Source organism: Vulpes vulpes, chromosome 7 (assembly GCF_048418805.1).
Source record: "Vulpes vulpes isolate BD-2025 chromosome 7, VulVul3, whole genome shotgun sequence".
Classification (NCBI taxonomy): Eukaryota; Metazoa; Chordata; class Mammalia; order Carnivora; family Canidae; genus Vulpes; species Vulpes vulpes.
The window spans coordinates 87,718,285-87,744,325 of NC_132786.1; the positions used below are offsets into that span (position 1 = coordinate 87,718,285).

The 26,041-nt window shown below is 38.9% G+C and overlaps 1 protein-coding gene and 1 long non-coding RNA gene across 7 annotated transcripts in view; one reads left to right on the forward strand and one right to left on the reverse strand.

Annotated features, from left to right (window-relative positions):
• Window positions 1-10,243, reverse strand: part of LOC140599712 (uncharacterized) — a 64,964-nt gene extending 54,721 nt beyond the window's left edge. The window contains exon 1 of the long non-coding RNA XR_012002671.1: window positions 9,511-10,243. This is a non-coding gene — a long non-coding RNA (uncharacterized lncRNA). The remainder of the gene's footprint in view (window positions 1-9,510) is intronic.
• Window positions 10,244-10,347: 104 nt separating this feature from the next.
• Window positions 10,348-18,743, forward strand: TAC1 (tachykinin precursor 1). 6 transcript variants are annotated; one of them, XM_072764351.1, is made up of 7 exons: window positions 10,348-10,723; window positions 11,111-11,251; window positions 12,282-12,378; window positions 12,858-12,902; window positions 13,409-13,432; window positions 14,981-15,034; window positions 18,165-18,743. In XM_072764351.1, the coding sequence occupies exons 2-7, from the start codon at window positions 11,129-11,131 to the stop codon at window positions 18,212-18,214; spliced, it is 393 nt and encodes a 130-aa protein (XP_072620452.1). In that variant the 5' UTR covers window positions 10,348-10,723; window positions 11,111-11,128; the 3' UTR covers window positions 18,215-18,743. The 6 variants fall into 6 exon arrangements, with proteins under 6 accessions (XP_072620452.1, XP_072620455.1, XP_072620453.1 ...); XM_026003808.2 differs by lacking the exon at window positions 10,348-10,723 and adding an exon at window positions 10,736-10,863; XM_072764354.1 differs by lacking the exon at window positions 14,981-15,034.
• The last annotated feature ends 7,298 nt before the right edge of the window (window positions 18,744-26,041 follow it).

Here is a 26,041-nt window from a genome sequence, read left to right on the forward strand (position 1 = left end):
TAATAAGTGTTAGAAATGGTAAGAAAGAGGGATGCCTTGGTGGCTCAGCAGTTGAGCATCTGGCGTTTGGCCCAGGGCGTGATCCCAGAGTTCCGGGATTGAGGCCCACATTGGGCTCTCTACGAGGAGCCTGCTTCTCCCTCTGCCTATATCTCTTTCTCTGTCTCTCATGAATAAATAAATAAATAAATAAAATCTTAAAAAAAAAGAAATTATAGGAAATACAAACCAAATAAGTCACACACACACACACACACATATCTATTTATATTTAAATAAATATGGCCTATATATAAAATATATCATTTGATACTATTTACAAGAAATAAATAATATAAACAATAAAAAATATTTTTAAACATGAAAACATAAAAATAAGAGCCACATTTTTAAGGGAAATGTTGAGTAATTAGGCCAGACGGGAAGTTAGTAAAACTGAGTTCCCAAATTAGCTCTGAGTTCTCTCACACTGTAAAATACAACACATTGTATTTTAAGTACAATAAAAACCAATGGAAAGAGGTGAAAATGTTGGATTATGTAGTTTCCAACTGACATAAGGAGACATCAGTTCCTTGGGGAAGATACACTGAATGAATATACACTGTGTTTAAAAATAATACCCAGAATTATAAAATATATCTCCCAGTCTTTTATGTAAAGAACAATTAAAGACTGACATAAGCTGTGCCAAAACAGCTACTTAATAAAATATATATATACTCCTCATAATTTTTCCTAACAAAAACTTATATCTTACATCCAAATACCTAATTCAATTGAGGACATTATACTGTACACCTGTGATGGTACTTTTTACAGAAAGTAAGAGCAATGGAATCCAAATAATGAGTTTTACGGTGACTTGATTTGATTCAGAAATAAATCTTGGGAAATAGTAACAGATGATCAGTGGTTCCCTCAGACATCCCCCACTCAAACACGAAATACCGTAGTGACATCAACTCTACAGCAGTACAGACAACATGATGAGTAAGAGCTAATGGCATGGACTCTGGAACCAGACAGCCTGAGTTCAAAACCCATTTAGCAGAGACATTAATGGAAGCAGTGTTATTAGAGTGACTATTGATACCAAATGGCAAGGTGTTTGCAGGACTGGAAAAGCTCCAGTATAGATTGTACTTTTGGCTGGCAAGAGAGTTCAAAGTCAATTGTCTGCTACATTAACTATTAAACTACTGCCTAGAGTAAGAAATGAATAAGGTATGGCTTCTCAACTGGATTTCAGAGTTTGACTTTGCAAAATATACTTCCCTGTTTCAGGGGATCTGATGAATCTAAATGTGAATATTTTCATTATGAATCTAATCCAAAACAATTTATTTCTTGATTTTGAACTAGTGTTTCTATGGATGTGCTAGAAACTTGCCATTCTGCTTAGACAATTGAGTTGGTTGCACCTAATTTTAATTGAATTTTTGACCTTTACAGATCCAGTTGAGTCAAACTGGTATTTGATTAGGAGTATTTTCAGTAGACTTCTTAGTCTGGCTCGTTATTTTAAGAATGCAGAGTCATGTTCAATAAGGAGATTATCTTCAGTCTTTTGGCAAGTACATTGGATGTGAATTTCTTAATTGCACCCAGAAGCAATGGAAGGAAAACACATTTATTAAATATTTTTAAAGACTGATATCTTGATTATACATCAGTAGTTCAAAAAACCACCAACTTCTAAACTTTTGATTCTAGAACCACTGGTGACTAGGAGTTTGTTAGGTGAAAGACAATATCTGTGACTTTTGCACTTCTTCCACAGCAAGTTATTTTTGCTTGCCAGTAGAATCACTGATATTTAGTCTGAACAAAGAATTTATGACAGTTGACTTTATCCTGTTTTACCCCTTCCAATCCCTGCCTCCTTCCAACATTTGCTACTGTGATTCTGGCTTCTCTATGGATATCCAATGCATATTGTTAATTCTCTGCCTTTGGTTACAGTTTCTTTCTAGACAAGGCCTTCTCTACTCATCATCTCCAATTTAAGAAAATTCCACTCTATGTCTCATAATACAGTGCTCACTCCTCTGTTACAGCATCTATTAAATGCCCTTCCTTCCTTTCTTAGGCCTTGCTGGGGCAAAAATTGTGACTCATTCATCTCTAAATTCCCAGTACCATATTTGTTTGGTTAATAGCAAACATTAAATAAATGTTTATTGAGTTGATTCTCCTAATGACATGTAAAGAACATTGGAGGGTTGAAATGATGTGTCCTTTTTCTGGTAACATGTGTACTTTTGACTTTACTATATCAGAAACTAAAATTAGTTTTCCATAAGGAGTGGATTTCTGGACAAAGGAACAGCAACATAAGGACTAAACTCTTAAAGGAGCATCATGAAACACAGAAGGCAGTAATAGATTTAGACACAGAGGATTAGGGTTCCCTGATGATACCATGATTGTATTAGCTGTCTGGAGTAGCACTGTTTAAAATCCCTTCTATCCTACCTCAGATGGTGCAGAACCCTGTATCCCTACCTTTGCCTTTATAGTGGTGTCTCTCCTCATTCAGTGGCCAGTGCTTCATAACTCAAGGCCTGGTAACTATAGACTGGAAAGATTCTAAAGAGTGATTGGCATAAGTGTGCTTAAATAAAAAAATATGTCTGAGATTAATAAAGCAAGTTAGAACTCCCATGAGGCAATAAGAAAAGAGAAGTGATCACAACAGCAAGATTTCCCAGGTAAATAACATGGAAAATGTAAGCGACTGTGTCAGGGAGGAGGGAAGGGACCCGAAGACAACATATTCTTCCAATGTAACACCACAGCAACAGCTATGTTTCCGAGGATTTTCGAAAGTACTGGAGTCTGGGGCAACAAAACAGTAAAGAACTGGCACATCCACTGGGTGTAGATGATATCCAACAATTCTACAGACACTAGTTAGATATATGAACATGGTACTATTCTAGACTTGCTCTAACACCTACAAAATAAAGTAACAATTGTTAACATCAAGAAAAGAAATAAAAATCCACAACCCAGCAATCAAACAAACCAAGAGTCACAATCTAATTATTGCAATATCTTCAAGAATCCATAGCCAGTGAAAGAAACAGAAAATTCTGGGGCAAATCAGAGCCACAGAGCCTCTGTCCTCCTTACCTCATCAACACCTTCCAAAGATTGGTAAACTGACAAAATTCTGAGAATTCTCAATGATGTTATGTATGGAGAAAAGAAAACTGGGTAAGCAGGTCATTATTTTCCTTCGAAACACAAGGAATACAGGTGGCTGAGAGAAACTGGTAAAGCCAAGAAAGAGAACAGAGCCGACTCTTCAAGAGGTGTGCAGGGAGCCTCTCAGGTCACACAAAGATCACAGTCCACGAGGGTCCCTCAAAAGAGAGGAACAGACCTTCCAACCAGAGAAGTGACATGGACTAAGACACTGCACAAAATCTCAGGGAAAAGAGCAGTCTAAGTATTCAGATTGCACTCTCCCTTACCCAAGTTCTCTACCCTTTGTCATTCCCCCAGGCTAAGAAAAGTGAGCAGAACACAAAATTCCTAGTCCTCAGTAGAAAAAATATCTCCAGTAGTATAGGAACAGAGCTAAGTAGTCACTCCACTTTCACTTTGTCTGCCCTGAGCCACACAAGCAACATCAAGATGGAGAGAATGGCCCAGAAACTGCAAATATATTATATACTATATTAGGATTCTCTGGAGAAACTAAACCAATAGGAGGCATGGAGGTGGGGGTGAGGGTTGTGCTTGTGTGGAGAAGGAGAGGAGAGGAGAAGAGGAGGGGGAGAGAGAGAGAGATTTTAAATAATCAATTAAGTATTTTAAGGAATTAGCTCACATAATTGTGGAGGCTGGCAAATCTGAAATCCACAAGCTAACCTGGCAGGCCAGAAATACAACAAGAAATTGATGTCTTGAGTCCAAGGCAATCTGGAGGCAAGAATTCTTTCTTCCTTGGGGGCCTCAGCCTTTTTCTTTTATTTATTTTTTTTAAAGATTTTATTTATTTATTCATTCATGAGACACACAGAGAGAAAGAGAGGCAGAGACACAGGCAGAGGGAGAAGCAGGCTCCATGCAGGGAGCCCGATGTGGGATTCAACCCCAGGGCTCCAGGATCACGCCCTGGGCTGAAGGTGGAGCTAAACCACTGAGCCACCCAGGGATCCCCAGCCTTTTTCTTTTAAAACTCAACTACCTGGGGACACCTGGGAGGCTCAGCAGTTAAGTGGCGACTTCGACTTTGGCTCAGGGTGTGATCCGGGATCCAGGATCAAGTCCTACATCCGGCTCCCTGCGAAGAGCCTGCTTCTCCCTCTGCCTGTATCTCTGTCTCTCTGTCTCTCTCTCTCTCTCTCTCTCTCTCTCTGTCTCTGTGTCTCTCATGAATAAATAAATCTTTTTAAAAAATTAAAAAAATAAAACTCAACTGCTTGGATGCAGCCTATCCATATAATGAAGACTATAATAGTTTTACCCAAAGCCTACAGATTTAACCATTAGTCACATCTAAAAATACCTTCATGGCAACACTTGGAGTGATGTTTGACCAAACAACTGGTCAACATAGCCTAGCAAGCTGACACATAAAATCAACCATTAGTAAACACACACACACACACACACACACAGAGCCACCTAGAATAATAGTAATTGTTAACATTCATTGCATGGGCTAGACACTGGTCTTTACAGCTCACAATGTATTTACTCATTTAATTCTCACAGCAACTTTATGAGGTAAAGTACTAGTTATTATGCCTTTTGACAGATTAGAAAATTGAGGCAGAGTGTCCTTAAGTAACTTGTCCAAGGCCACATGGCTAGCAAGTGGTTTGGTGTTAAATTCAATGTTAAAATTGGTAACACTTGCTCAAAACTCATGCATTCTACCACTGAACTCAGGAAACAGAAGGATATTCCCTCAATTACTTCATACTAAGAACATCTTAAAAAGAACATGATACAATAAAATAAGAGCATGCCAAAAAAATAATAAAGCAATAACATGAGATGAAAAAGGAAATTACTAATCCCAGAGAAGAAATTAGAGACTATGCAATGTGATTATGGAAATAATAAGTTAGAAACAGTAAGTACAGAATAGACAAAAGTGAACTAGTGACACCAGGAAGAAAAGGTTAAGATAATCTAAGTGAATGTAGATGAAAAGGACAAAGAATTAAAGCAATTTGGAGGAATATTAGAGACATGAAATATTATTATATTACAATATTGCATAAATATATATTAGGATCCAAAGAAAAAATATAATATTCTTAAAGTGGAATTTCCACTTCAACAATATATTCAGAGACATAATACAATATAATTTCCCTAAAATGAAGAAAGAGAATAATCTGCAGAACAAAAGCAGTTCATGACACTCTCAAGAAAATTAGATGTAAGATAATCAACAAGACATATCCTAATTGAACTATTGAACATCAAGTATAAAGAAAGAATTCCTCAGATATTCAAGCAAAAGAGCAAAATATATACAAGCGAGGGAGAAAAACTGTCCTACCTCAGGACTCTCCATAACACCAAATTCCACAAGACAGTGAAGCAATGTCCACAAAGTCCTGGGGAAATGTAATTTTAAAATATAACTAATCAAGATGTTGTATAAGCTTAGAAGCCCCTGACAGACATTTACTAGCATGGAAGAACTCAGGGAATGTAATATGTTTGATTTCTTCTTGAGGAAAAAAACGTGCTTGACAATAATATCCAGTCAAATAAAAGATGATTAAAAATAAACTCGAGAATGGCAAACTTAGGTTAAAAGGCTGGTGGTGAACAATGAATTTGTTTAAATATAGAACGGACAGTAGATAACCAATGAAAGTATTGTAGTAAAACTAAATGTGAATGTAATAAACCTCAATAGTGTACAAATAATTGTATGACAAAAAAATTGGGAGGTGGTGGGGAAGGAGGAGATGGGAGGAAGTTTAATACCCTCATCTTTCAAAACAGAGAATAAATATTATCTAAATTCCTGTTGTTTTAAATGTTATATGCTAGCCTTAACTCCTAAAACTTTTTTTAACATTAATAAATTCTTTTATAGAAAAAATATCTTGGGCTGAAGAAACACATTTTTCACTTTGTTTATGTCTATGAAAGTCAAATAAAATACAACTAACTTTCATTAAAAATACTTCTGAAAGTCTCATCTTGTTTTCATAACTTTTATTTATCTATTGCTCTGTTCTTCTAACAACATAATGTGCATAGAAGATATTCAATGTTCTTCTAATGCTTAGAGTGACAATTTTTAGTATGGATTAATTTTTCAAAATATAAATGATTGAACTATTCTGCATTGCTTTATTATAAAGAGTATGTCTTATTTTATAACAACAACCAGATAACTTTTTTCCCTTTAAAAATTGTGAGCAGTATATTAAGATGTTAACAATGATTCATTCTGGGTTGTGATAAAATGGATGATTGTAATTTTTTCTTTGTACTTTTCTGCAAGTTTTTAATTTACAAACACAAATAAGGATTTATTAACTACTTACTTTTTCACCATTCTACTTCTCATATATATATATATATCTTATTAATATGTATATTTTTCACAAATTTGATGTTCTGGGAAATAAAACAAATAAAGAGCATGAACATCCCAAATAAAACAAATAAAGAATACAAATATCTGAAATCCTGCAATGTTCCAGGAGAAAGTGTGTCAGTATGTATGATTTCATGAGGAACACTAAACTAGCAATTAATGAAGACATGCAAAAAATGGGAAATGAATTCTTTGACCAATTTTTTATGTCATCATTGTTTGTTACTAAATCCTATGAAAGAGCCAACAGGGAATAAATTGTGAAATAGATGTCTTTATTGTTACTCATACACAACATCAACAACCAAGAAAGGAACATAAAATTAATATTAAAATGCCCCGCTTTAGGTACAGAATTTTACAAGTTAGAGAGGGATATAAATACATTATTGGCTTATATTAAAATAACAACAATAACAACAATAATAGAAATATCAACTAAGAACCTAAAAAGCCATAGTGACTAGAGGGAAGAAAGTAGAGGGACAGGGAGTGAAGCTACATTCTTTTGGATGCATTATGTTTTGAATGTTTGCATTTGGAACTATGTATTTATCATAATGTTAAAGTTAAATGTAAAAAGCAATCCCTAAAACTCAAGAGCAAACTGAGCAAATGAACTATGTGTATAATAGTTGGTAGCATAATGGGATCCCTGGGTGGCGCAGCGGTTTGGCGCCAGCCTTTGGCCCAGGGCGCGATCCTGGAGACCCAGGATCGAATCCCACGTCAGGCTCCCGGTGCATGGAGCCTGCTTCTCCCTCTGCCTATGTCTCTGCCTCTCTCTCTGTGTGTGACTATCATAAATAATTTTTTTAAGAATTAAAAAAAAGATTTAATTAAAAAAATAGTTGGTAGCATAACCATACAGATAAAAAAATTTTAAGTGACTTTAAAACAGTAAATTAACCAAATAGACATAATGTGGCATATTCTAAAGACAAAAAATTTGCAAATAAAAACTGTTAATCTGTTTCTAATAACAGTATTGTGAATTATGTTGACATTGTGTATTGAGATAAAGCAAATGAGTAATCATGTTGATGTCACTGGGAACTCAAATTTTTTTTGTCTGGAAGAAAAGGTGCAAAACAGAAGAAAAGGTGCAGAGGAAGACCATATGATGTCCTGATTTGAATAGAAAGTATCAGTATACATTCTTTCACAATTTTAAACACACCCACACACTCATATACATTTTCAGCTCTATTCATTGAAAAGGTCTTGAAACGATGAGGAACTCAGTGGCAATATGCACCCATAATGCCCAGATTATAATCTCTAATTATCATTTCTAATTCAAAAGAAACATGATCCCTTTAAATGTAAATTGCAGGTCTGAGACAGGAGACATACAACTTAAACCTGAAATACCTTGTCTGACCAAAAATCAAGAAAGTCATTAAAGCCCATCTAAGGCATATCAAAAGTCTCAGGAACCAATTTGAAGTCAGTTGAGCAAATTGAGCATCAATCAGGAGGCTTCCATTTATCCTTCTCTGAAAGAGTGAAATACTTCAAATGTGTTTAAACCCATGAGGTCATAATAATCCTAAATTGGGGGAGAGGAGGCCATATTTGAATATACTAACTTACTAAATCATTATTTTAAAAATTGGTAAAGAGAAGTTTAATCAAGCATTTATCCCATCTTTCCTATATTGACTATGTCTTGTAGTAACTAAACAGCTGTTGTGAAAAACGTTTCCCTTTATTTGGAAGAAATAGTCTAGCTAATAAATAAATAATCAATGATAAAATCAGAATAACACAATTTGAAAGTACTAATGAATTAGTGGATCTAGAAAATGATGATCAGTATCTGCTAACATCTCAAAGGGAGAAACAACCAGATATCACGCACTTAATGACAATACATGGTCTTGTCAGAAAAACCAAACCTACATGGGATCAAGCTTCTAGGTACAACTACCAAGTAACAGGAAACAGGACAGAGGAACAAGGTAAAAGAAACCAGGGAGGCAATCCATAAACTCTAGAATGTAGTTCAAGTTACTGGCCAGTTTTATCCATGAATTGCAAGGGAGTAGTGGGGAGAGAGAGGGGATAACTATAGATTAGGGGTCATTTAAGATATAGATGAACCAGGGGTACCTGAGTGTTTCAGTTGTTAAGCATTGGACTCTTGGTTCCCACTCAGGTCATGATCCTGGGGTTGTGAGATGGAGCAGTGGTGAGGTTCTGCGCTCAGTGTAGAACCGGCTTCAGGTTCTCGTTCCCCCTCCCACCAGCTCACTCTCTCATTCTCTCTCTCTCTCTCTCTCTCAAAATAAATAAATGAATGAATGAATGAATAAATAAATAAATAAATAAATAAGTAAATAAATAAATAAATAAAATCTTAAAAATATATATATGAACCAGTGGACTTCATTAGTATTCTTATTGCAACTTAATAAGTGGAGGGGTTTATTGAAACAATGAGGAACATTTGAACATTAACCAGATAGTTAATATTGTAAGGACTCGCTTTATGTTGTTTTTAGGTAGAATAATGCATGGTTCTCTTTTTATTTTTTTAAACCTTTACCATTTATATAGACAATTGAAATATTTACAGTTGAAATGGTATCTGGGATTTGCTTCAAAATAATATAAGAGGGCTAATAAGAACAGTTTGTAGGTAAAACTTGCAAATCGTTTCGAATGAATGATCCTCTCTACTTTTGTATATAATTTTCCACATAAAGAAGTTATAAAAACAAAAATAGAAAGCCTCACTTTGTAAGGCTGGGCCTAAAGAAATGAGGGATGTGGGAATTTCAAAACTCGGGATTATTTAAGAAACAACAGCGAATGCTAGAGGAAAAAATTACTGGTTTAAGTGAATTGAAAAAAAAAGTCATTTTTATATGCAGTATACTAAAAAATCAGAGTTAATTGAAAAATATAATACTTACTTAACAAGGAGGAGAAAACAACTGCCTCCCTCAAGACACCTCATTTAATTCATTGAGAGATGAAAGAAATGTGTCTGCAAGGTGAAACCGTGGGCTCATGGAAAGCTGAGATTTCTGTACAGATGCTATTTGTCTACTAGTTTTCGTATTGTCAATGACCATCCAATTAGCATCTTCACTACACTTATTTCCATTTACAGGAGAAATCTATGAATGATGTGTAGAGTCCTTCGGTGACACCAGGAAGGCTTCTGTACACTGCCTCGCCGGTTTCTTAGTCTTCAGCGAGAAAGGGTAGGAGAGAAGCCAATACGTCCTCTTCCAACCCCTGCTCCTGGATGTGCGAAGGAAGAGGGGGTTTTGCTAGCTTGGAATAAAAGACATCCTAGGATGGCACCGATGGCGTGTGTCGCCACGTTTAAATTCTCCTTTCTCCAAAAATGTAAAATAAATCTGCTTCCATCGTCTGAAACGCTATGGGACTGACAATCCTTTTGTAACGCTGGAGAAAACGCCCGTGTTGGAGCTGATTTGGGAGAAGGATGCTCCGCTCACGGGAGCTGCTAGATCTCCGAACACTAAGGCCCTCTGCGGATGAAAGAGAAGGGGGGAAGCCCCCCCCCCCCTGAAATGCTCTTCTTAGTATGATTTCCGACGACAATATCATAATACCTTAAGTTACTTGGCCGTCCTTAAAAGTGCAACTTCTCCTGACGTCTCAAGGGACGAAAAAGTTGCGGAAGTCCGAGGAATGAGTCACTTCGCTCGATCCTGATGAGTAATTTCAGGTGTCATGGAACCTCGTTCCGAAGGAGAGGGGAGGGGGCGTCAGATCTGCAGACGGAAGAAGACTGGCCGCTCGGGATTGGATGGCGAGATCGTGGTTTTTCCTAAAATTGCGTCATTTCGAACCCAATTGGGTCCAGATGTTTCGGGCACCGACGGGTTACCGTCTCGGAAACTCTCAATCAGACGCAAGCGAAGGAGAAGAGGCGGTTAATTAAATATTGAGCAGAAAGTCGCGTGGGGAGCGAGTCACGTGGTCCTCGAGGCTCGTCGAGCCTCCGATAAATAGCGCGCGGCACCGAGCGGGCGAAGAGCGCGCCGCCGCCGCCGCCGCCACCGCCGCCTCCCCCGCCGCGGCAGCCTAGAGGGCCGAGCGCCCCGCGCGCGCTCCGAGCAGCCCGAGGAGCCCCGCGGCCCGCCCGCCGCAGTAAGTGCCCGCGCCGCGCCGCGCCGCGCTCCGAGGTGGCGGCTGGCAGCGCTGGAGGGGCCGCCGGGGCGAGGGGGACACGGGGGCCCCAAACGCCAGCGTCCCTCTGTTTTCCACCTGCAGAGCCTCCCGGCTTGGAGGTGCGGCTCGGAGGGTGGGGACTGAGGGAGTTGGGAGCCAAGGGAGAAGGGGATTTGAGAAACGCTGCGGCGTGATTCTCTTTCCTAACGGGTGCACGGTGTGCTGTAGGGCCCCCCCCCCCCGCCTCCCCGTTAGGCTTTTTATCTTGGGTCAGTCGGCCCCGACTTGCGTTGTGGGACCAAAAATTATACCGCAAGTCCTGGAGAGCCATCTCCAGTATTTCTCCCCCGGCCTCTTCTTCCCCAGTCCTCCCAGGAATCCAGCATGAAAATCCTCGTGGCCTTGGCCGTCTTTTTTCTCGTCTCCACTCAACTCTTTGCAGAAGAAATCGGAGCCAACGATGATCTGAATTACTGGTCCGACTGGTCCGACAGCGACCAGATCAAGGTGAGACCCTGCCCCTAGCCGGCCTGCGCCGTTCTTCCCGGCCTCGGGAGCGTTCTAGGAGCCTGGCAGGCCCGGCGACCGCGACCGCGACCGACCGCGACCGACCGCGACCGACCGCGACCGGAGGCGGGGAGCAGCGCGGGGAGCGGGACGCAGTGCTAAGGGACGTGGTGCCCTGGGTCCGCGCACGAGCTCTGGTGCGCGCGATCCAAGTTTCCTCCCGGGGACTGCACCGTCGGGTCTCGGGAACTCCTGGAGGAACGATGCCCTCCTGGTGAGCCCGGGGTCCTCCCAGGACTGGAAACCTCCCAAGGCTTCATCCCGGGGTAACGGGGATTTCGACCGCGCATTTGGAAACGCAGGGCAGGGGCAGAAGGGGGCGCGCCGGACCCCGGGGGGCGGAGGGGCAAAGGGCGAGCTGCTGGGGGCTCCGAGCGGCGAGGCGGGTGGGAGCTGACTTCCTGCTTGGACTTTTATTACCGACTCGAGGCCCGGCTGCAAGTTCTCCCTTAGATGGCTCGCGGGCTGTTGGTGCAAGGGAGCGCGCCCCGAGGGAGCAGAGTCGCGCGCTGCAGGTCGCTAGCAAAGCGTTGTCATTCCTTCCCCGCCGCCGACACACACGTGTGTGCACTCGGGGCGGCCACGCGTCCCCAAAGCCGGCGCCTGAATCGAGAGAACCGCAGGTGGCCGCGCGGCACGGAGTGGGGGGCTCCGCGCTCTGCCAGGAGCTGCAGGCGCGCGGGGCTGGGGGGGGCCGCGCGCTGCTCACCGCGGGGGCGGGGCTCGGGGGAGGGGCGGCGCGGGACCCGAGTTCCGCGGGGGGGGGGGGGGGGGGCGGGGGGGAGGAAGGGAGCTCCCGGGCTGGGACCCCACCGAGCCCCCGCCTGGGGACGCCCGGCCTTCTGCGGCGCCACCGGCCGCCTCCGAGCTTCGCCCCGGGCTGGCGCGCACCGCTGGACTGACTCGGGTTCGCCCCGGGGCCGCGCGCTGGCTGCCGACACCCGCGTTTGTCTGTGCGTCTGTCCCGCAGGAGGAGCTGCCCGAGCCCTTTGAGCATCTCCTGCAGAGAATCGCCCGGAGACCCAAGCCTCAGCAGTTCTTCGGATTAATGGGCAAACGGGATGCTGGTGAGATGGGCGGCCACCACCCCCCACCCCCCCCAGTGTCTGAGCAACCCTCCCAGGCTCCGCGCTCGCTGCGTCGGAGAGCGCCCAGGCTCTCTTGCCCTTTGAGAAGAAATTTCCACGCTAAAATGGATACACCCCCGGGGAGCGACTCTGGCCCTCAGCCTGCTAACACACGCACAGGCCCTCGGACGCAGGGAGAGGTCCTGAGAGTGACCCAGATCAAGAGCAGGAAGCAGCCTTAGCTGAGGGCCCCCTTGACTGAAGACCCAACTGCCGGAGGGGAGGCGCGGGGCCTCCAGGGGTAGTAGTCAGAATGGTCCAAGTGCCAGTGGAAACCGATCGGAGACCTTTGGGGTTAGATTAGATTTAGATCAGATGGAGCTCCCTAATGTCTCCTGATAGAAATAGTCAATTTCCTTGAATTCATCACACCATCGGTGGAATGTGTAAATAGTTAATGTCGATTCATCTTTTGTCAGATTCCTCAATTGAAAAACAAGTGGCCCTGTTAAAAGCTCTTTATGGTAAACATTTCTATAAATCTTTATTTTACTATTATGAATGCACATATAGGAAACGTAAAGAAAGTCTTTTATGGGCTCAAATACAGATTCTTGATAATGCCTGTTTAGTAAAGGTATAGATTTGTATCCCTCTTTCCTGAGTGTCAAATGGTGGTCCAGCTTGGAGATGTGGGTTTGTTTTTTGTTTTTTTTTTTTATAAGAAAACAGGTGTTGTGGCCTAACAGTTATTATGTTAGGCCTCGGGGGTCTCATAGTCCTGGGTTTGAATCTGTGGCCCATAGAAGGCACTTAAAAATATTCCTTTTGGTTGCTATTTTGTTTGTATCATTAATAATTTGGTTAGCATTTATGGTATATTCTGCTATATTCCTCAGGATAGTACATGAATGGGAAATATTACATGTTTTAAAAATCAACTTATTTTATAATTCTCTTCTAAAAATATAATGTAGCATCTTTAAAACAAATCTACTGCCTTTGCTAACTTTCTCTTTCTTTCTTCTAGGACATGGCCAGATCTCTCATAAAAGTAAGTTTCAAATTATTTTGACACTTACCAAATGCAAATGTAAATTAGATCGAATTTCATTTTATAGCTTATCTTCTGTTATAATTTAGGACTTAATATTTTCAATTAAGACAGTATAAGAATGGAGGAAACTTCTATTAATTACATCCAGAGCATGATTTTCTTTAAAGCTCTGTTTTAAAGGGATGCATTATGTTAAAAATCCTTTAATTCCTTGCTAAACTGTTGCTGAATTCCTGACCCACAAAAAGTGTGAGATAATAAATATTTGTTGTCATTTTGAGCTGCTAAAAAAAAAAAGAGAGAGCCAGAAGAAATCTTTTAACTCCTATAAATTACCTCTTTTAGATAAGAATTTCAGTCCAGGGATAAAAATCCACCACAGATTCCTCTCCCTTTTCACCCCTCACCATCTCCTACCTCCCACCACTTCTGCAAAAACAAAAACAAAACAAAACAAAAACCAAGCATTTATAGGCATCTCTTCACATTTCAGTATGCCAGATCTCATGATGATATCATGTATTAGGGTAACCCAGTAGCCGATTAAGAGGATTGAGTGAATGAGTAGAGAATCCATAGTAAGGGTAAAGATAAATAGAAATGCAGTTTTTTGATTCCATAATTGAATGGGGACCCTCAATCTATCAAAGCACAAGGAAATAGTCCTTAGGGCAGTAGAGATGACAGAGTTATGGCACTTGATGTTTATTAGATCTGTTTCCCAGTTAATGGAACTGGAATTGACAGGAAGTCCCATGGGTCCATCTCAATCATACACATTTACCCCAAGGTCCTCCCCCAACTCCACTTTTGGTTCACTGGCTGGCAGAGGAGGTCACATTGGGACAACAGTCTTTTTCTCAAGTAATACAGTATAAACCAAGAGACCTTTCCCCACAAGAATTGAAATAGTAACTTTCCTCAAAGGCTTCACCTTTGAAGATAAATCTAATTCATATTTACATTCTAAAGATTTTAATTTCAAGGGAATTATATATAGCAAAATTCTATGTAATGAAAATAAATGCACTCCTTTAATGTCAAAATTAACACACTTTTCCAGAAGTATTTTTTAAAATCCAATATAATAAAAATAGTAACCTTCTAGAAGTTTATAATCATCAGGTGCGGGGATCTGACTTAACTAAGGTTTAGTTCCTGAGCAATACAACATAGTAACATGAGGACATACACTTGGATATTTCTGTCACCCATGTGAAATTGACCCCCTAAACCCAAAACTAACTTAAAAAGCCACAATATTTAAAACATTATATATATAAACAGATAAAATGTAATGTGCACAAAGTATACTTGCTAATATGTAGATATAGAATGACGGAAAGTGCTTTCATTGTATTGTTTTATGTCATTTGTAAGACTTACTAGAAATCTTCATTTCTTCAGGCTCACCAAAACTTGAAATGGTTATATATTTATTATATAGGCATATATTTGAAAGCTTGCTTTTCTTCAGTACTAGTTATAACAGTTTATTTCCTCGAAGATATACATATTAAAATACCCCTAAATGTATTTTTCCAGGGCATAAAACAGATTCCTTTGTTGGACTAATGGGCAAAAGAGCTTTAAATTCTGGTATGTATAAAACCATGACTGAAAATAGACAGTATCTGAAATCTATTATTTTCTTTTAAGGCATAGTTTTCAAAGTACTAAAAAGGAATGATAAATTTAAAATAAGTACTTATGGTAAAAAAAAAAAAATCTAATTGCAATAAATAAATCCAAGAATGGATTTATAGCTGACTAAGCTAATCTCACCCAGGATGCATCTTACTTTCTCAAAGTACCAGCCTTATCACTGTCTGCCATGTTTAATCATTACCTCACCTGAATCCTTAGGCTAGTCTAATATCCTTCCCCTTACATTTGTTACATAAGCCACACTTAACGTTCCTGAACTAAGTGGGGAAGGATATATGGGAAATAAGACCAATTTCACTTAATACCAAGGTAATTCAAAAGGCTTATAAGACATTATGTCTGGCAGTCTTCCCGCACAAAAGTAAACAAACAAAACTAGCAAATGTATTTATACTTTATGAAATTATAGAAGCTCAAGCTCGAAACATCCTGATGGATGTTTGAGAGTATGAGAGTAACACAGTCCACTCTAGTGCTTTCAAACAGGAGCACAATGAAGTCACCTTGGGGATTATAATCTGTTCTGGCTGTAAAACCCTTACAGAGAAGGGATGCCACAATCCTCATAACCCATCTTAATCCTGAACAAGTCTTTCCCTTGACATAAAGCATATTTCCTTTCCTCTCTGCAGTTCCTATCTTCTGTGTAAATGCCACATACACATATCTGAAAACCCATTCATCACACCATTTTCAAGGTTAAATAAACACTTTATCATTTTCAGAGACTGATTCTTTTGTAAAGCACATTCAGGCCTTTATAATGATTAGATTCCTTAGGAACCAGAGCTATTCAGACTCTCCTTATTTTACCTTAAGTGAAAACAGAATTATAGTATTATTCAAGCAATTAATTAGAAAGTAACCAGTTGCCTTAGCCATTCAGAATATTTCAAGTTTCTAGAAAATCTGTAACTAAGAAATGTTAGCTTAATTATCTGGAAAATTCATGCAAAAATGATATATTTTACCATTGGTTCTCTACCTTCCAAATTTAGACACTACGTTTGTATTTCTTTTTCAGTAATTTGGGGGCTGTTCAAGTTTAATTTTTTTTTCAAGTTTGAATTTTAAAGAAGTTACCAGTGTGCCTCATGAAAAACTTTCAATTATTTTATTAACATAATATTATCCTCTACTTTTTGGAAAAGGTATGTAAATTTAAACCACACTGGTGTGGTAGAAATGTACACTAGTCCTTATATAACTCTTCTTGATAATCATATTAGTCATCAGCTTTTTATTTCCAGAATTGATACAGGTCTCAGAACATGGCTAACTTTACAAATAATATAGATACTGTGCAATTTATACAAACTAAATGCTCTTAAATGTGTGCAAGGTAAAAATGTAATTATAGATAAATAGAATTACTATAATGAATTAGAATCCATTTATGACTAAATCTTCACTCCTCCATTTTAAGAAAATATGAAAGAAAAAATGGGCAAAAATTTAATATACACTCAATCAGATCTTTTCACATGATCAGCTGAGGCAAGGTTACCATTGTGTTCTACAGCTATCTGATTCTTATCCTTTTGTGGTCACAGACCCCTTTGATGGTCTGAGAAATCTGGAAACCTGCTTTGTAGAGAAACCCCCATTAGCTTTTAAACACAAAAATTTGCATATGGTTTCAGAGGGTTCAAGGACCAGATACAATACTCTCCTTCCTGTGAAGAGGGTGTTTTGTTCCAGCTAACACTCACCAGTCTCTGGTTACTTTACATCACCATTCACCTCACTTCTCTGAGGAGCAGAACATGTAACCTAAAGTTTGTCAGGAACTGAACTTGTGCTAGGTATCCTCCTCCTAATACAAACAAAGCAGGATGAGAAATAGACTGTTTCCTTCCTTGAGAACTTCCCAGTTTGGGGCTCAAACTGTTTTACCCTGAAAGCACAAAGGTGATTGGCATAAAGCATTCAGCTTATTGTGAACCCAGTGCTGGACGCCAACAAGGGCGGCTGCGCAGTGGAGAAAACGGAGAGGTCACCCTACAACCCTCACCTACCTCCTCTCTCAACAGATCTTTCACACTGAGCTAGGATCCCTACAGATCCTCCACTGTTCTTTCTGCTGTTTTGGTTTAAATTCAGTATTTTATACAGGACATACTGAATTTTAAAAAGCAGCATAGTTTCACTAAAATGTCAATCTAAGTGTATAAGTTAACTAAAATGATGAATAATATACTCAAGTATTCTGATCACAGCAGTCTGAGCCTTATCCTTTCATGGTTACAGACCTCTTTGAAATTGAATATAATATAATATAATATAATATAATATATAATATATAATATATAATATAATATTAATATAATATAATATAAAACTGTGCCTTTTTTCTAGCCTAGCTAGTCAAAGTACTTAAAATTACTTGCTAGCTATATGTTAAATACTTTGGGAGGCAGTGGTTAATCTTTTCACCGGCCATTAGAGTGCTGGGAGGTAAGTTACACTGTTGTATGTGGATAGCAGAATTGCCCTACTGTCAATGAAGTTGTTTTTAGTTTCAAAGACAGTCTGTCATTGGAAGATATCCACAAGACGCCATTATGTACTCCCATAACAGGAATCATCAGACTTCTATGAAGAGCCAGATAGCAAATATTTTGGATTTTGTGAGCCGTGCAGTCTCTGTAGCAACCATTTGGCCTGTAGTTTGTTGACTCTGTCCTAGAATCAGAGTCTCACATTTTGCTTTCCTCCTACTACTATTCCTATTCCTATCATCCTTTCTATAACTCTCCATGGGGGTGTCTGCCACTGCTCAAGAAAGTTGTGGAGAATTAAGATTGGAGCTGTGCTGTGGGGGCACCAAGCATATGGCAGATGGCATGAGTAACCAAGCATTCTGTCGTTAGATCACTTCCAATCAGGACAGAGACTGAGGCAAGGTTGGAGGATGTGCAAAGAAAACTCTTAGAAATACTTCAATGAAAGGGGAAAAAGTCATTCATGAGTTTTTAATACATTACTGTGTGTCTTGAAGTTTATTCAGCTCTCTCAGTGAATCATCTTAAAAAACCCTCTGCCTTCTCTTTGTTCTCAGTGGCTTATGAAAGGAGCGCAATGCAGAATTATGAAAGAAGACGCAAATAAACCACCTCATGTGTAATTTATTGAGCTTCGTGTGTGTCACTGGCCAATGAAAGGTAAAATGAGAAATGCACCATGAAGAATAATTATTTATTTAATAATAATTGTTTTGAGTGGAAAACTCAAAAAACTTTATTTTTCATATTGTGCCAATACGTGCTGTGAAAGTGTGTTATAATTCTAATATGACTCCCTCAGACGTAGAAATCAGTGGTCATTTCTCAACAAAGCACAGTGTTCAGTGAAACTGAAATATGTTCTTCAAAGAAAGAAATCATCTTCATTTCTTGGAAGCAGTCACATCAGCCACTGCTGAAGGAGAGGAAACACAGACAGGCTTGTGCTTCATCTGTTTTCATGGTGGAAATGTTCTAAGATTTGATATCAGACTGTATCCCTGCAGCATGTTTCATGTGTTATGACTTATATAGAGATGTTTTAAAAGTTTTAATGTGATTCTAAGATCTTCACTTCATTGTATAATGTGTTGTGATAGTTAACATTTTAAATAAAAGAAAAAATATCTTGAGAATTGCGTTTTATTCTTTCATTAATATTTATGTCGAACCAGCACACTTTCTTTTAGTAGGTGAAATATATTCAAAGCCATTTTGGCTGCTCAGTAGTGAAACATAAAGCTTCTAAATTTCTCTTTCTTGAAGTAAATGACAACAATATAATCCCAGTTCCTCTCTCTCTCTCTCATACACACAAATACACTTTTTTGGGGGGTTGGGGGGGTAAGGCTCAGTCATTTGGCATGAGATCATTCATGAGGAAAACAATTACACTTTGGAGTCCAAAGAGCAGTGGATAGGTCCTGTTGATGCATGCCCATGATTTCCTTTTACAAATAGGATAATGATATGTCCTAAAGATGCATTCCACTGGTTATTTCCTTGTGGGATAAAACATTAGCCCACTACCATTTAAACCCTGCTTGGAGCCCAGGTATAAATTCACCAGAGTGTGATTCACACTAGAATTAAGACGCCAAACTCACCTAAAAGATGATATAGACAGATGGAGTCTGACTGATAATAGCGCATCACTCCCCCATAACAAAGACAAGAGCACCTTTCTAGCATTTCTAAGGAGGCCTGTGAATTGCTAAGGCCCATTATTCTCTCCAGCTGAAGCTTGTGCATCAGGAATAAACACAGAACAATCAGGGGGAAGCTCTTGTGTATTTGTTTAAGGGGAAGGATTGATAAGTATCCTTGAAACTGTTTTCAGATTGCACAGAGGATGTGGAATATTGACAAGTAGTACAAAGACTCAGGACAAGCATTGTTTGGTGAACTAAAACTCCATGAATTTAGCCTGGATTGGTGACTATTGTTGACCAAGAGTTTGATCAATATTGCTGATCAATGGTTAAAGCCATTCTGGGACAGAAGAACCAAAGCATATAAAACCTTTATATTTTTAAATAATTTGTTTTAAAGAAACTCTAACAGGGGTGCCTGGCTGCCTCAGTTGGAAGAGTAAGTGATTCTTGGGGTTGTGAGTTTGAGCCTCACATTGGGTACAGAGATTACTTAAATAAATAAACTTAAAAAGAAAATCCTTAATCTCATTTCCTTGTTACACAGTACATTGAAATATTACAAATTATAAATGACAAGCAAAATGGAGATCAGAGTCATCTAGAGCTCCACTCCCAAATAGTAATGTTTAATGCCCTATTTAAGAATAAGTGCAATATATAAATTATATAAATTAATAATTATATAAATATATAAATTATGTAATTAATAATTATACAAATTAATAAGAGATTCTAATGTGAGAATGTGAGAGGAGTCAGTATTAGAGATTATTAGGGGGAATAGAACAAATTAATATCTGACAATGAGATTGATTAAGCAAACTGGCATATTGATACAATTGAATATTATGCCATCATTTAAAATGACATGTGTTTGGGCAGCCCAAGTGGCTCAGCGGTGTAGCGCCGCCTTCAGCCCAGGGCATGATCTTGGAGACCCGGGATCAAGTCCCACGTCAGGCTACCTGCATGGAGCCTGCTTCTCCCTCTGCCTGTGTCTCTGACTCTCTCTCTCTCTCTCTCTCTGTGTGTATTCTCATGAATAAATAAATAAAATCTTTTTTAAAAATAAAATGACATGTGTTTACTGACATCAAACAACATACATGGTATATTTTTAGGCACAAAGCAATTTTCCTGCAGTATATATACATATATATTTCTGCATAGATGTTATATCAAGAAGAAACAATGTAATGGATGCGTGTGGGGTTCAGAGTCGAACTGCATGGGTTGGAATTCTGGCTCCTTCACTTGAATGGGATGTGATGAAGGGGAAGTCACTTAACTTCTTTCTGCCTTATTATCCTCATCAGTAAAATTGGATTAATCATAGGATCCACCACCATTAAACACTACTCTGCACAGTAGATAGTATCCGCTATGGAGCTGGGCTGGGGATTGTGGAACATGATACCTGTAAAGCTTGGAACACAGTCTCCAGCACACAGCAAGTATTCAGTGAATGTTACCTATTGCCATTGCTAGCTACTCTCCCAAATGCCAGTGAGAAAATTAGCAGTTTTTTAGCAACTGAAATATTTTTTAATAGGCACACTGAAGCAGCAACAGCATGGGATCATTTTTATATAGCTGCTACACAGATTAAATCCAGGGTTGTATCACAAACTGCTGTGCTCTGTGCTGTTCACTGCTGCACCAGATAGTTCCCTTGGCCCCTTCTGTCTCTGAGATTCTATAAATCTCTGCAGCATGATCTCTCACAGTGCCACATAAAGACCTGTATCAGCGAGACTTCATTCATGCCTACTTCCCCTCCAGGCCCAGAAAGCCAGCAACAGCGTCAATCCTTATTGGAGAGGAACTTCTTGACGTGTGTACTCATGAAATATTTACTATTATTTCCCCTCTGTCGCACAATTCCTTTAACAAAAATAAGTTTTCTTCACCTTCATTTTTTCTTAAATATTTTATTCTGGTATGAAACAGCAGAAAGATGAATCTATATAATTAAGTTACCTAAATACTTTATTGCTTTGGGTTTTTTGTCTATTTTCTGGTTTTGCTTTCTCTGGGTTAAGGATGATGGCAAAAACAAATGACACTCAAGCTGAGTAGACAGATTGTAGAGAAGCCAGCAATGGAAGGTGGGTCTCTAGGCTGGCACCCTTGGGAGCCATTTCTAGCCCTAGGCGTGAAGGATCAAGATGAGGAATTGAGGGTCTCAGTGTGCAGAGGACCACCTGGCAGCTGTTGTCTTCAATAGGAGGATAAAACCAACACAGGGTGGTCAGGTATGTCGGTGGGCATGGGGAGGGGTGGATTGGAAAAGTCAGGGAATAAATATTCCAATATTACCTAACTCCTGCTGGATAAACCCAACTAGAAACAGAGGGCTTGGAGCCCTTGTTGCTGTCCACACCGGTAAGCAGCATAGACAGGGTATCAGAGCAGGTGGGAAAAGCTGATGGGTGCATTAGGACATAGAAAAGGAAGATATCTGAGGTGCCGGGGTGACTCAGTTGGTTAAGCAAATGTCTTCAGCTCAGATCATGATCTTGTGTCCTCGGATGAGTCCCTGCTCAGCGGGGAGCCTGCTTCTTCCTCTCCCCCTGCCCCTCACCCTCCCTCTGCTCATGCTCTCTCTTGCTCTGCTCTCTCTCTCTCAAATAATCCAATGGATTATGTATACCATCATTTTGAATCCAAAAGCAAGACTAATATGCTGAAATTCAAATAGAGAAAATTAAAAAGTAAAAATGAATCTTCCTCTGGACAGCCAGTTCTATTCTCTTGGAATATAGTTTCATATGGACCCACCCAAACAGATAAAAATAATATTTTAATTTGAGCACATGCTAAAATCTCCTGTTTTAATACCAAGTCATTTTGACTTTTTAAGTGATATTTTGAAAGAAATTAATAAGGACATTGGGATTTGTGAAAAACAGCATCAGGACTTTGGGTAGACCAGAAATTATGCAGATCCTTACAAAAGAAAGCACACAGAGAGCCACTGTGGTAAGCCATGACCCGCCCTGTCAGGGAATCACGGAGGCTGCAAAGAAAGGTGCCAACCCGAGTAGGAAATGGACTGCTGCAAAACACAGACTTCTCATCAGCATCACTGGGTGCTATGCGGTAAGTGAACAAAATCTAAAAATTCTTAGGGGAAAAAAATATTTAGCCAAACTGTCCTTTAACAATAAGAATGAATGTGCAAAAGAAGAAAAACCAGCTAAACCCTGTTAACTTAAGCCTTTATTAAAATCATTACAACAGGGATGCCTGGGTGGCTCAGCGGTTTAGTGCCTGCCTTCAGCCCAGGATGTGATCCCGGAGACCCGAGATGGAGTCCCACATCAGGCTCCCTGCATGGAGCCTGCTTCTCCCTCTGCTTCTCTCTCTCTCTGTGTCTTTCATAAATAAATAAATAAATAAATAAATAAATAAATAAATAAATAAATCAGTCTTTTTAAAAAATAAATAAAATAAAATCATCACAACAGGACAATTCAAGATAGCTATTCTACTGGAAAGCCTGAGGAATTTTTATATTAAATTTATGAAGGTACAAATTTTGTCTATATTCTGAGAATTAGTCTCAGAAGGTATGGGGAATTTAGGCTGCATTAGTCAGGGGACAGGATTTGGGGACTGCAAGAGTAGAACTAAAGTATTTATAGCTCTTAGGCAGTTTGGATTTAGTAGGAGTGGTGAGGAGGAAGAGGAGAGAACCAGATCTTTCTAGAGTCAGTGCTAGAGCTAAATTCAGCCATTTGGCTTCTTTCATGAATCAAGGACATTTTCAAACACAGAGGACCTCAGAAAGTTTACCATCCACATTCTTTGAAAGAATTGCTATATGATATTATTTCAGCAAGAAGGAAAATAAATCTGGGAGAGAGTAATGAGTAAGAAACATTGCAACAAAGTAATCATTTGAAACAACATTGCTGAATTGAAATCAGTATGTGTGTTAAACCATTTGGAAATAAAACTCCCTAAGATGTCAACATGAGAGTCCATGGAGGAAGAAGGAGAGCGTAAAAGGGAATAAATACATGTTAAATTTCTTGTTTTGTTGAAATAGAGTAGAATTTAGATGCATTTGACTCCAGACTTTTGAAAAAGAAAATGTAAGTTACTTATATGAGCTAAAAATGCACAAGCTGAACAAAAACAATGGATGAATGTACAACTACCAAAACAGAAGAGGGGAAATGCTGCAAAACAAAATCTAACCAAAAAAGTCAAGAAAGCCTTAATTTATTTTTTATTTTTTATTTTTTTTTTAGGCTGGGTGCCTGGGTGGCTCAGTCAGTTAAGAAACTGACTCTCAGTTTCAGCTCAGGTTGTGGACTGGGGTCCTGGGATCAAGCCCCACATCACGCTCCCTGCAGCATGGATTCTGCTTGAGGATTCTTTCTCTCCCTCTGCCCTGCCCCCACTCGTGCACATGTTCACTTGCTCACTTTCTAGAATGGGTGAATAAGTCTTTGAAAAATTTTTTTAATTTAACATATAATAAAACAAAAAACTATGGTAAGAATAAATCAAAATTCATATTTATGATAAATGTGAGTAGTTTTATCAGACCTATTAAATGACAAAGACTATCAATTTGGTAAAAAAAAAAAAAAAAAAAAAAGGAAATCCAGCTATAATTATTTACCAGAATCAACCCTGAGAAAAATAATCTAAAAGTACAATTGTTGAAAGTAAAGAGATTCTAAAAATTACCTGCCAAAGTGCTAATACAGTGATTTTATAATACCACGAGACAAAACAGAATTCAAGGTGAAAATTTCCAGGGGATCAAGAAGGATACTTAACAATGATAAAAGGAGTAATCCATTAAAAAGCTTTAACAGTAGTGAACCTTTATGAATATGAAGTATGTTCATATAAAGCAAAACCAACAAATATTTAAGAGGATTATCTTTAATAATCATTACAGACATCACACTCTTTTGGTCACCAACAGAGTGGTCAAGAAGTTAAGAAGGGTAAGAAGAACTGAATAGCATAATTAGCAATCTTCCTCAAATAAGCATACAGAGAATTAAGACAAGTAGACACACATAATTAAGAATCTTCATAAAATAGATATACTTTTAAAAAATATGGAATGTTCAGAAAATTGAGCAACATGACACAATTGAACTCAAAACATTCTAAAGTACCCATTTCATATAAGCCATAAACACATATGACATTGCAATGGAATAAAAAAACAACATGTTGCCAGAAAACCTATATGGCAGTCAAGTTTGGGACAGATTCTCAAGTAATTCTTGGGATAAAGGAAAAAGTAAAGAGACCGCTTACAAAATACTTTAAACTGAATAACCATGTGAGACATGGGTTTCCAAGACTATCCCCACATTTGGAGGTTTGCTAGAAGGACTCATGGGATTCAGCAGATAGTTGCGCCCATGGCTAAGATTTACTACAGCAATCTAGTAAAGATACACAGTGCGTCATAAGTGAAAAAGGTAAAAACAAATAATAATAAGTGAAAAAGGTGGTGTCTGGAGGAATCTATGTGTAGGTTTCCTTATGCCCTCTCTCTCCCAAGGGAGGTCACAGAGAGTGCATGCTTCTCCCAGTAACAAAAATGCAGCAATAAGTGTGGGATGTTTCTGCTCAGGGAGGCCCATTAAAGACTGAGAGCATCCAAGGTTTTTACTGGGGTCTGGTCATATAGGCACCCTCTACCTAGCACATTCCAAAATTCCAGGCTCCCAGAAAGAAAGCAAATGTTTAGCATAAAGCACTTTATTTGTACAGTTTAGGCACAGTGAGCTACACTTATCGTAGAGGGCAAGTTTTTATATCAGTGAAAGAATGAGTTTACCGATCAAGCTGCCAGATACCAGCCAAGGGCCAAGTTCGCAAGCAGCCCTTTTCAAACCTAACATTCTCAGACCTGCTTTGTGAACTAGCTTTGGCAAAACACATATGGCTTCTGTATCAAAACCTGGGTATGGAACCAGAGAAATTCTCAGGAAGAAATTTATAGCCATAGGTGAATCTCCCTCAAAATAAAAGGGGCTGAAATTTAATGAAAAAGATTTCACCAAAGGACACTGAAAAGAACAACAAAATACATCCAATAAAAGCAGAATGAAGGGATTAAGTTTCAGCCAGATGTTAATAAGACAAAGATTATATTATAAGAACAAACACAAAAGAAAAAGCTTGATCAATAACATAAATCCTAGTTCTTCAAAAAGGAAAAAAATTTTAAGATAAAACTTGGGAAATCTATAAGAAAAAAAGAAACAGAAGGTAAAACTTGACATTGACAGGAAAATAGCTATAGGTACGAAGGAGTTTGAAATTTTTAAAGATAGTATTGTATAAAATTCTGTACCAATGAATGCAAAAATATCAGTGAAAGGATATTTTTGGACATTACAAGTTATAAATATTGAAATTAGTTAAAATAATTTATCTATAGCTGGAAGAATTTATAGCTGAACTCATTAACTACCCCCCCACACACACAGACACTGATACTCAAAAGACTATAGTGCATCAACTAAATATCAACTAAGTAGAATATCAACTAAAATTACAGGAATAAAGGAGTGAAATTTTTCATCTTTTACAGACAGTTTCAAAACTAGGAAAACAGGGCAGATTAATGATCCAATACTATTAACAAGTTTGATCTAACATCTGAAAAAAACTACCTAACTCATTCAATAATACCAACCTAACTCTAAAGACTCAAACTGTTAGAACTAACAAATGAGTTCAGTAAAGTTGCAGGATACAAAATCAACATACTCAAATCAGTTATGTATGTA